The 12,293-nt window shown below is 47.7% G+C and overlaps 1 protein-coding gene across 13 annotated transcripts in view; it reads left to right on the plus strand.

The window, feature by feature from the left end:
- CTNND2 (catenin delta 2) overlaps window positions 1-12,293 on the plus strand; it is a 671,801-nt gene that overhangs the window by 578,792 nt on the left and 80,716 nt on the right. For all 13 annotated transcript variants that reach the window (XM_077353364.1, XM_077353370.1, XM_077353371.1 and 10 more), the window contains 2 exons: window positions 2,943-3,116; window positions 10,466-10,616. In XM_077353364.1, coding sequence (XP_077209479.1) covers window positions 2,943-3,116; window positions 10,466-10,616 — 325 coding nt within the window. The remainder of the gene's footprint in view (window positions 1-2,942; window positions 3,117-10,465; window positions 10,617-12,293) is intronic.

Raw genomic sequence — 12,293 nt, forward strand, 5'->3', positions numbered from 1 at the left:
GTTTGGGTGGCAGGTTGACATGGACAGAGAGGTTGTGGAGAGGCATATAGCTGCACTGGAATTCAAATCCCCGGAGACAGATGAAATGCACCAAAGAGTGCTTAAAGAACTTTCTGGAGAACTTGCAGAACCCTTATCCATCATCTTCAGGACCTCTTTAAGGACTGCAGATGTCCCAGAGGACTGGAAGAGAGCAAACGTTATTCCGATCTTCAAAAACGGGAGGAAGGATGACCCGGGAAACTATAGACCAGTGAGTCTGACCTCTGTTGTGGGGAAGATAATGGAGCAGATATTAAAGGGAGCGATCTGCAAACATCTGGAGGACAATTTGCTGACCCAAGGAAATCAGCATGGATTTGTCTCCAACAGGTCCTGTCAGACCAACCTGGTTTCCTTCTTTGACCAAGTAACAGGTTTGCTGGATCGTGGAAATTCGTGATCTAATAGAATCATAGAATCATAGAGTTGGAAGGGGCCATACAGGCCATCTAGTCCAACCCCCTGCTCAACGCAGGATCAGCCCAAAGCATCCTAAAGCATCCAAGTCCCTCAACCTATCTTCATAGGGCTTGGTCCCTTGGCCCCAGATCATCCTCGTCGCTCTCCTCTGTACACTTTCAATTTTATCTACGTCCTTCTTCAATTGACGCCTCCAGAACTGCACACAGTACTCCAGGTGTGGTCTGACCAGTGCCGTATACAATGGGACTATGACATCTTGTAATAGGATCTGTCCTGCCTGTGTTGTTCAGCATATTTATAAATGATTCGGATGTGGGATTAGAAGGGATACTTATTAAATTTGCAGATGATACTAAACTGGAAGGGGTAACAAACACCACCGAAGACAGAATCAGAATACAGGATGATATTGACAGGCTCGAGAACTGGTCTAAACTGAATAAAATGAAATTCAATAGGGACAAATGTAAAGTTCTGCATTTACACCAATACAGGATAGGGGAGACTCATCTTGGCAGTAGCATGTGCGAAAAAGGTCTAGGAGTCTGAGTAGACAATACACTGAACATGAGTCAACAGTATGTCTTGATGGCTAAAAAGTCACATGGGGTTTTGGGCTGTATCAAACGGTTTGTCATGTCCAGATCACGGGAGGTGATGGTATCGCTTTACTCTGCTATGGTTCAGCCTCACTTAGAATCATAGACTCCAAGTGAGGCCCAACTAGAGCAGAGTAATGTACTTGGAGTACTGTGTTCAGTATTGGGCACCCCAGTTGAAGAGGGATGTAGACAAACTGGAGTGTGCCCAGAGGAGGGCAACAAAGAAGGTGAGGGGTTTGGAGACCAAGATGTTAGAGGAAAGGTTGGGGGAGCTTGGTCTGTTTAGCCTGGAGAGGAGATGTCTAAGAGGGGATCTGATAACCATCTTCAAATATTTAAAAGGGTGCCATATAGAGGATGGAGCAGAATTGTTCTCTCTTGCCCCAGAGGGATGAACCAGAACCAATGGGTTGAAAATAATTCAAAAGAAACTCCGTGTAAAGGGAGCGATCTGCAAGCATCTGGAGGACAAATTGGTGATTCAAGGAAGTCAGCATGGATTTGTCTCCAACAGGTCCTGTCAGACCAACCTGGTTTCCTTTTTTGACCAAGTAACAGGTTTGCTGGATCGTGGAAATTCGGTTGATGTTGTTTACTTGGATTTTAGTAAAGCTTTTGATAAGGTTCCCCATGATGTTCTGATTAATAAATTGAAGGACTGCAATCTGGATTTTCAGATAGTTAGGTGGATAGGGAATTGGTTAGAGAACCGCACTCAAAGAGTTGTTGTCAATGGTGTTTCATCAGACTGGAGAGAGGTGAGTAGCGGGGTACCTCAGGGCTCGGTGCTCGGCCCGGTAGTTTTTAACATATTTATTAATGATCTAGATGAGGGGGTGGAGGGACTACTCATCAAGTTTGCAGATGACACCAAATTGGGAGGACTGGCAAATACTCCAGAAGATAGAGACAGAGTTCAACGAGATCTGAACACAATGGAAAAATGGGCAAATGAGAACAAGATGCAATTTAATAAAGATAAGTGTAAAGTTCTGCATCTGAGTCAGAAAAATGAAAAGCATGCCTACTGGATGGCGGATACGCTTCTAGGTAACACTGTGTGAACGAGACCTTGGGGTACTTGTGGATTGTAAACTAAACATGAGCAGGCAGTGTGATGCAGCGGTAAAAAAGGCAAATGCCATTTTGGGCTGTATCAACAGGGGCATCACATCAAAATCACAAGATGTCATCGGCCCATTGTATACGACACTAGTCAGACCACACCTGGAGTACTGTGTGCAGTTCTGGAGGCCTCACTTCAAGAAGGACGTAGATAAAATTGAAAGGGTACAGAGGAGAGCGACGAAGATGATCTGGGGCCAAGGGACCAAGCCCTATGAAGATAGGTTGAGGGACTTGGGAATGTTCAGCCTGGAGAAAAGGAGGTTGAGAGGGGACATGATAGCCCTCTTTAAGTATTTGAAAGGTTGTCACTTGGAGGAGGGCAGGATGCTGTTCCCATTGGCTGCAGAAGAAAGGACATGCAGTAATGGGTTTAAACTACAAGTACAACGATATAGGCTAGATGTCAGGAAAAGATTTTTCACAGTCAAAGTAGTTCAGCAGTGGAATAGGCGGCCTAAGGAGGTGATGAGCTCCCCCTCACTGGCAGTCTTCAAGCAAAGGTTGGATACACAATTTTCTTGGATGCTTTAGGATGCTTTGGGCTGATCCTGAGTTGAGCAGGGGGTTGGACTAGATGGCCTGTATGGCCCCTTCCAACTCTATGATTCTATGATTCTACCCATGAGGGTAGAATCCATAGAATCTGTCTTAAACTGTTGGTGATTGTTGTGTCAGGTCATATATTTTTCTTCTAACAGTTTCATGTTGCCTGTGCTTGTAATAATCTCCTTTTCTGCCTCTTTCTAGTGGGATGGAGTAGGACCTCTCCCAGACTGTGCAGAACAACCAAAAGGAATCCAGATGCTGTGGCACCCATCCATAGTCAAACCCTACCTCACACTTCTCTCCGAGTGCTCCAATCCAGATACATTGGAAGGGGCAGCAGGTGCACTACAGAACTTGGCCGCGGGAAGCTGGAAGGTAGGCCGTCTGTCTTCCGACTCAGAGCCACTTGAAGCAGCCAGTTCCTGACTGGGGTAGACCCAAAGCAGCCAGTTCCTGACTGGGGTAGACCCAAACTCCAGTGGGGATGATGCTCTCTTGGTGGACACTTGGCTCTTTTAAAAGGTTCCCACTGTAAAATGTGTGACTATCCATTATTTATGCAGGTATATGTTTGCTCTCGTTGGTGTCAATGTTTAGAAACTAGAATATTTATCTGTAGCCTGTGCTTTCAGATTAATTCTTAAAATTTCACTTTACCTAAAGTAGCTCTGTACAACTTGTTTGATTTCAACAGGGCAATCCCTTTCTGCAAAAGAAAGAAATTCATGAGCTAATAAATAGATCACTAAATGACTTTGAGGATTTAATTGATAATGCAGGTAAAATAGAAGAGAAATTAATATCAAAATTATATAAACTATCAACCACCCAGTCGATTAAAATGACATTAGTATTATAATTAAATACTATTAATAATTCGAGGGATTGAAATATGATATTTAAGCAAGTTCCTTTTGTCCTTATCAAGGGAAAGAAATTCTGGATATAAACATGTTGAAGAGGCTATGATAATGAGAATGCCCAGTAATAATGGAATTTTGGCAAAAAGAATTTTATAGAAATCGTCAGTAAATTATAAGAAATTAGAATTCTCAGTTCAATTAGTTCTCCTTAATTTATTTTCAAACTAGAGACTAGATTGGCGGAGGGTGGAAGAAGTCTGCAGATGGCCTCTCTCTTCCCCCAGGATGGACCAGAACGAATGGGGTGAAATTAATTCAAAAGAAATTCTATCTAAACACCCAGAAGAAGTTCCTGACATAGTGGTTTCTCAGTGGAACAGGCTTCTTCGGGAGGTGGTGGGTTCTCCATCTTTGGAAATTTTTAAACAGAGGCTAGTTAGCCATCTGACAGAGTGGCTGATTCTGTGAAGGCAAAGGGGTGTCAGTTTACAGTAGATGAGCGATTGGGATGTGAGTGTCCTGCATAGTGCTCTAGTCTATAGGGATGGACTAGATGACCCATGAGGTCCCTTCCAACTCTATTATTCTATGACTAGATATTAAGCCCACTGTAGCCGAAATACAGCGGGCGCTTGCAGAGTGGGTTGAAGGAAGGAAGGAAGGAAGGAAGGAAGGAAGGAAGGAAGGAAGGAAGGAAGGAAGGAAGGAAGGAAGGAAGGAAGGAAGGAAGGAAGGAAGGAAGGAAGGAAGGAAGGAAGGTGCCGTGAAAGGGGACAGGGCAGGGGTGGGAGGAAGGGGTGGAAGGTTCCGTTGGGAGAGGGGCAAGTAGCGATGGGTGGGTAAGAGTGGGGGTTTAGAAGGGTGGGTGGGAAAGCAACAGCGGTGGTGAGTGGCAATGGGGGGGGCTTGGAAGATCGAGCGGGGGAGAAGGGGGAGGGGGAGAGTGGCGGTGGTGATGAGTGGGGATGGGGGGGCTTGGAAGATGGGGCTTTGAAAGGGGAGAAGGGGCAAGGGGAAGGGATGGAGGAGGGATTTCCCCCCACCCCGGCTTACCTGATTTAGGCATCCCAGGCTACTTCAGGTGGGCTCTTCAGGAGCAGCGGCATGTGCGGGTGGGCGGCAGGTTCCTCGGGGCTTCTGCCAGGCTTAGGGACAGCCCTACCACATCATAGATATGGCGGGGCTGTCCCTGGGCCCGCCAGAAGCCCCCGGCTGTCCACACAGATTCCTCCAGGCTTCTGGTGGGCCCAGGGAGAAGCTCACAGGCGAGATTGGGGCTTCGGGTCAGGGCCAGGCCCCTATGGTCGGGGCGAGACCTCCCCAGGTGGCCAGTTCCCACTGGATGCCGGGGCCTGGGGCCCAACCTTCCCCCATGGCTGCCAGAGTGGGAATGGCGGCCATGGGTGAAGGTGGCCCACGTTGGGGGGTGGGCAGGTTGGGAGGCGTGAAGTCTGGGGCAAGGGGCCAATTGGTCCCCTGGCCCAGAACTGGCAAGCTTCACACCTCCTGATTGGTCCCTCCGCTTGTCAGTCCTGGGCCAGGGGCCAATCTTTGCCCCCCATCCCGGACAGCGCTCCCCTCCCCAAGCTCTTACTGTTTTATTTTTACCACTCCCATGGAGTGGTTTAAACATTCTTTGATCCTATGATTCTCTATATAAAAATAATGTTATGGGAGACATGAGATAATGAGTAATGGAATTGAATGGTAACTGAAATGAATGACATTTCAGATTATTTGTATTCTGTTAGATATTTCTTGTGTTCTTTTTGCTGTATTGTCTTTAGCTTTATATGTAATTTATTTTCTTAAAATTAAGTAAATAAAATATCAACAGGGAAGTCCCTTTGCAGGAACATTCATGTATACTACTTGGCACTAATTAGCATCCTTGCTAATAGCTCCAATTGAAGAGCCATGAATAAATTAGAGAACACAGGCATGGGCTCCTTCTGCAGGGCATGAGAACAACCTAGGTAGATTCACTGACTTACTGGAAGCAAAGGATTGATTCTGCTGAAATGTTTTCCTGGACTTTAATGCATGGGCTCAGGTTGTGTAAGGCTGAGGTGATTGAATCCATGTTTCCTGTACTCTGGCAGCATGTTTCATTTAAGCAATGGAGCTGTTAATACAGTGTAGTAATCTATACAGACCAGGTGGTAGAACACATGATTTATCCTGATGATGCTTGCCAATAATAGTCCATATACTAAGAAGATTCATGGTTTGTCAAGTCCAATCACTGCTTCAAATGGTACAGCTGAGCAGTTAATGAAATTATCTGCCTTTCTAGAAAACATATCCTTATTCCATGGTTCCTCTATATATTTATGAACCAGCCTGGGGGTGGAACGTGTCCAGCTGTCTGAGTTGGAATGGGACAATCAGGGTGATTGGCTCTGCCCCTACAGCTCCTCTCAGATGTGTCAGAGACAGAGAAACACACACAGAGCCCTGCCAGACCGAGCACAAGCCCTCATTCCCTTCTTCCCTCCTATCACTCCTGCTGCGAGGGAAGCAGAGAGAGACACAAAGAGAGCTGACCCCAGGTGCTGACCAGCCCTGCTTCCCTCCTAATCATGAGCCCTAATTACTTGCTGTGGCTCCTGCTGCCATGGAGAGAGAGACAGAGAGAGCCACCCCTGCTGCAACAGAGGGAGAGAGACAGAGAGCTGCCCCAAACTGCACACCAGCCCTGCTTCTCTCCTAAGAACGAGCCCTGATTACCCGCTATGCCTCTTGCTGTGCGGCACACCAAGAGACACAGGGAGAGGGAGAGAAAGAGAGAGAGAAATCTGCACCTCCCAGTGTCCCCTAGGTCCTAGCGCCCATTTCATTCCTAGAGACCATTTCCAGGAGAAAAAGCAAATGGCCCATCCTCCTGTATCTGTTGCTTAAACAATGTCATTTAGTTCTTGCTGTTTGTCAGTTGTGGTGCCTTTCTATAAGGCAGAAAATATTTGTCTAGTGGAGTGTTCTTCTCACTGTCTGTCAGGAAACCCATTGAGGCAAAAAACAAACAAAACAAAACCAGGCACTCTGTGGGAAAAGACAGCCTTTAATTGGGAAGCAAGCAACAGGTCACAGGAGATGGAATCTTTGCTAGGACAGTAAAGACAAAGAGACTAGCATCTTTTATGGTTCAATAACCTCGCCCCCTGAAAGTGCCCAGGTTCCGACAATGCCCCATCCCTTCAGCTCCCTCCCACAGCCAGGTGCTTGGAAAACGAGTCCACCACCACCCAAATGGCAGTATTCCCATGGTAGGTCCATGATAAAGTCCATTGACAGGACAAGCCAGAGCCTACTTGGCTGTAACACAGACTGTAACAAACCATGTGGCTTTCCTCCAGCCTTTTTTGCCATAATACACACAGTGCAGCCCTGCATATACAGTTCAATATCCTTCCTAACTGTGGGTCACCAGAACTACCTTTGGACTTTGTTAGGTTTTCAGAAACAAAAGAGACCAGCTGCTTTTTTATTGTGTCTTAATGCTAGCACATATTCTTGTTCACCTTTGTTATACAGTCCATTGCTTTCTGTGAGCCTTTCACGCAAGGCCTCCAGCTCTATGTCCTCTCTTTGAGCTGGCAGAAGCCAGGACAGAGTTTTGGCCCCCCTATCTTGCCCAAGGCTCTGTTGTCCATCATCTTCAGGACGTCTTTAAGGACTGGAGATGTCCCGGAGGACTGGAAGAGAGCAAATGTTATTTGGATCTTCAAAAAAGGGAGGAAGGATGACCCAGGAAACTACAGACCATTCAGTCTGACCTCTGTTGTGGGGAAGATAATGGAGCAGATATTAAAGGGAGCGATCTGCAGGCAAAATGATATTCGACCTGCCAGCCTCAGGTGTGTTGCACTGTTTCCAAGGTTATAAGGAACAGGAATTGATACTACCCCCGGGGCAAATAAAATTCTATGCTCAGAGGCCTCCTTTTTCAAAGGAATCTGCCAATATTCAGATGTTAAGCCCATAGAGCTGAACGAAAGAAGCACTCACCAATTCCTCCAACAAAATCCCCATTTTAGGTGCAGCGTAGGGGCCTGGTTATCATTAGCTGGTTCAATTTCCTATCGTCCACACAGCCTGGAGAAAAGGAGTTTGAGAGGGGACATAATACTCTTTAAGTATTTGAAAGGTTGTCACTTGGAGGAGGGCAGGATGCTGTTTCCTTTGGCTGCAGAGGAGAGGACATGCAGTAATGGGTTTAAACTACAAGTACAACGATATAGGCTAGATATCAGGAAAAAAATTTTCACAGTCAGAGTAGTTCAGCAGTGGAATAGGCTGCCTAAGGAGGTGGTGAGCTCCCCCTCACTGGCAGTCTTCAAGCAAAGGTTGGATACACACTTTTCTTGGATGCTTTAGGATGCTTTGGGCTGATCCTGCATTGAGCAGGGGGTTGGTCTAGATGGCCTGTATGGCCCCTTCCAACTCTATGATTCTATGATTCCTGGTTTGGCTCTGGCCAACAAGATAAGCTGTTGGGGACTCTCTTCCCTCTCTATTACTCTCTTCCCTCTCTATGACTCTCTTCCCTCTGACTCTCATGTTGAGGGAGACGGGAGAGGGCATATGCAAGGAGATTACCTGGGGCATGATTTAGAACGAATTCAAACTTAGAGAAGAACTCTGCCCACTGGAGTTGCTTGGCATTTAAACACCAATGAATCTTTAAAGCCTCAAAGTTCTTACAGTTAATGTTGCATCCCCCTTCCCCCCCCAAAAAGAACCCTTTTTAAGTCCCTGCATTCCTTCAGGAGGCCAGGGCACTCTTCCTCCACAGCATTAGCACTAACCTTTTCCCCAGGTGTGGGACTCTCTACGATTTCCAGCACCTGACCCTCTGTATGATTAACCTCCCCCAAAACCATGGAATCAAAAATTACAGATGTTAGCTGTGGTAACAGCACTGAAGAAGCTTTATTTGACTAATATATGGCTTGATTGTTTTAATAGGTTATATATGATATGATGATATGATATATGATATGATTACTAGATTCAAAGCCCTTTCGTGAGAACAGGCTTTGACAGCCCCCCCCCCCCGCCACGGCCGCCCATCAGACACATAGAGGTAGCATTGCCCCCGGGTGCGGTGTTTTTGGGCCTGGTGGGTAGGCCTGCTTCCCCCCTCCACCCTGGCGGCAGCGTGGCCTTTCCCTCAGGCCTAGAAGCACACCCAAGACTCCGGGTGTGCTTCTAGGCCTGAAGGGAAGGCCTCCTTCTTTACTCATGGTGTCCTGACACTTCCCCGTCGCTTTCTGGCCTGTCCTGGTGAGGGCCTAGAAGCCTTTCTGGCCTGTGCTGGGGTGGGCCTAGATTGTGCTCTCACCTGATTGGCTAGAACTGCTGTCTGTCCTGGTGATGGGCCCCGCCCACTTACCCCTTAGCGAAATATGAAGGTTGAAAAATATTTTATATATATAGATATTATATTTATTATAATATATAAATACTAGTAAAAAAGCCCATTGTATTCCAAATACAATGGGCCCTAGCAGGGGGGGGGAGAGCGAGGGACTGGCGAGGGCAGGGTGAGGAAAGGTAGCTTACCGGTGAGAGGGCTGTAGCGACGTCGGGCAGCTCCTTCGCGGCGGGCAGCTCCTTGGGTGGCTCCTTCTCGGCGGGCAGCTCCTTTGCGGTGGGCAGCTCCTTCGGCGGTCGGCTCCCTGGCGCGGTCTTCTTGCCGGCGGCCATCTTCTTTTTAGAGGCCGGGGGCTCCCTGGGCGGCGGCTTGAATCGGCGAGAGGCTGCGCGGCCCGCGGGCGCGGCCCGATCCGCGGGCGCGGCTCGCGGGCGCGGCCCGATGTGTGGCTGCGGCCCCCGCGGGGGCGGCCCCCATGGGCGCGGCCCGATGCCTTGCCGGTCCCCAGCTTAGAGGTTCTTAGAGGCCGGCTGGCTTGGAGCAACTGCGAGCTGCGCTATGCGCGGCTCGCAGTTGCTCCGACAAGGAATCGGAGGGACCAATTGGCAGGCGCTTTGCGCCTGCCGATTGGTCCCTCCGATAGTCTGTCATGAGGAAGGGGCCAATCGGCACCCTTCCTCATCCCGGACACAGCCCGCCTTCCAAGGGCTTACTGTTTTATTTAGTCCGTGGCGCCCGCGGCGCCACGGGCGGTGTAAAGATTAACATATAAATATTATAACATTAAAATGTTAGATTGGAATTGTACTGTATGTTTATTAATCCAATTTGTAATGTGTATAACTGAATGTTGGAAAGCACCCTGAACCAGCTATGCTGGGTTGGGCAGTAAATAAATTGCATAATCTCATAATAAATCATAAATCTGGCTCAAGGTTGACTCAGCCTTCCATCCTTCCAAGGTCAGTAAAATGAGCACCCAGCTTGCTGGGAGGTAAACGGTAATGACTGGGGAAGGCATTGGCAAACCACCCCGTATTGAGTCTGCCATGAAAACGCTGGAGGGCGTCACCCCAAGGGTCAGACATGACTCGGTGCTTGCACAGGGGATACCTTTACCTTTTTAAACTAAGAACAATGTAGCCTCTTGTGGCGCAGGGTGGTAAGGCAGCCGTCTGAAAGCTTTGCCCATGAGGCTGGGAGTTCGATCCCAGCAGCCGGCTCAAGGTCGACTCAGCCTTCCATCCTTCCGAGGTCGATAAAATGAGTACCCAGCTTGCTGGGGGGTAAACGGTAATGACTGGGGAAGGCACTGGCAAACCACCCCGTATTGAGTCTGCCATGAAAACGCTAGAGGGCGTCACCCCAAGGGTCAGACATGACTCGGTGCTTGCACAGGGGATACCTTTACCTTTACTTTTTGCATTAAATACCATTTTCTGAAACCTCGTGTTCCTTCTCCCTTCTGCCCTGTATTTTCACAGTGGTCAATATACATCCGCGCTGCTGTTCGGAAAGAGAAAGGCCTTCCAATCCTGGTGGAGCTGCTTCGAATAGACAATGACCGGGTCGTATGTGCCGTTGCGACAGCTTTACGGAACATGGCCTTAGATGTCCGAAATAAAGAGCTAATAGGTAAGTGCTCCCCAAAGAAAATGCACGTGTGCACACCCACACATGTATAATCGATTTCCCCAGAGCAGGGTTCCATTGGATTTTTTAACTGCTCAGTACTTAGATGCAATTCTGCAAGACTTTTAATGTCTTTTAGCATTAGAATGTTCCAGAAAATATTTAATTCCATTTTTAAAAGTTACATGGGGACCTAAGGCAATTTAACCTCAATCAGCTAACAACTGTTGTTGCCTTTTCCATCTTCAGATAGTGGCTTCTCTTGGGAATAATGAGATGCAGTTACTTTATGTTTAATGGGGAATTTTAATGTTTTAATGTATTGATTTTGTATGAAGTATTGTAAACCGCTGCGAGCCGGTTCTCCGAGAGTGGCAGTCATATCAATCTAATAATTAAATACGGAACATTGATGGTTTGGCTCAGTGTAAAAAAACTTATGTTGATGGCCACTGCATGATACCAAGGTTGAACCTAAAGTTACTAGCCTCCAGGCAGGGCCCAGAGATATCCCAGAATTACAAATGATCTTCAGATTACAGAAATCAATTCCTCTGAAGAAAATGGCTCCTTTTGGGGGGGGGGGATTCTAAGGCCTTACCTTCTGCTGAGGTCCCTGCCCTCTGCAAACCCTGGCATCTCCATGGGAAGATGTGTGGGGGAGCTTACTACCTCTTTAGGCAGCCAATTCCACTGCTGAACTACTCTGATGTGAAAAATTGTTTTCTGTTCGGTTCCACATGTAGTTTAAAGCCAGTACTGTGAGTCCTATACTGTGCTGCCAACAGGAACCGATCCCTGCCATCCTCTAAGTCAGTGGTCCCCAACTCCCAGTCTGGAGACCAGTACCAGTCTGTGGATCAGTTGGTACCGGGCCGCGGCTCCTCCTTGTCCTCCTCCCCGGCTGCTGTCTCAGGGGCTGCCCTGCCACTCTGCTGCCGGCTCACCTTTGGTGCTCTCCAGCGGCTGCCATGGCTGAGGCTCCCCCTCGGCATGGCACTGCGCAGCTGCTGCTGGTAGCGTCCCCCAGCAGGCGGCGGGAAGTCAGGGGTACCGGCAGAAAAGCAAGTGGAGCAGGAGCTCAGGCGGCGGTGACATCCCTCGACAAAAGACTACCCCCCCCCCCAGGCCTCAGTAAAATTTTCAAGTGTTGACTGGTCCCCAGTGATAAAAAGGCTGGGGACTACTGCTCTAACTGACAACCTTTCAAATATTGAAAGAGAGCAATCATGGACCCTCTCAACCTCCTCTTCTTCATGCTAAACATTCCCAAGTCTCTCTCCCTCCCTCATAGGGTTTGGTCTCCAGACCCCTGCTCACACACACATCCAGTGTGTATGCCTCTCAGTTCAGTGACCCAGATGTAAAACATCTGGCATTTTTGTTCCATAAATGTTAACAGTCTTTGTTGTAAGATTTTGAGCATCACTTTAATTGCATGAGAAATTAATGTGATGGTATGATAGGTGCTAAGTTAAATTAAACTTGGGTCAAAACCATACCCACCTTGTGGAATCCTGTGCCCCTAAATCCAAAAGAGTCCAACCAATTCTTCCTTCCCTTTGAACAATCATGATAAAAGCCAATATTCTTCATTCACATATTGCTCTGTTTTCTTTCATTTGCTGTAAAAAGGCCAAGGCAGTTTGATCTGTTTCATAAATAGGTTTTCAGCTTGTT

This window comes from Paroedura picta, chromosome 9 (assembly GCF_049243985.1).
Source record: "Paroedura picta isolate Pp20150507F chromosome 9, Ppicta_v3.0, whole genome shotgun sequence".
NCBI lineage: Eukaryota > Metazoa > Chordata > Lepidosauria > Squamata > Gekkonidae > Paroedura > Paroedura picta.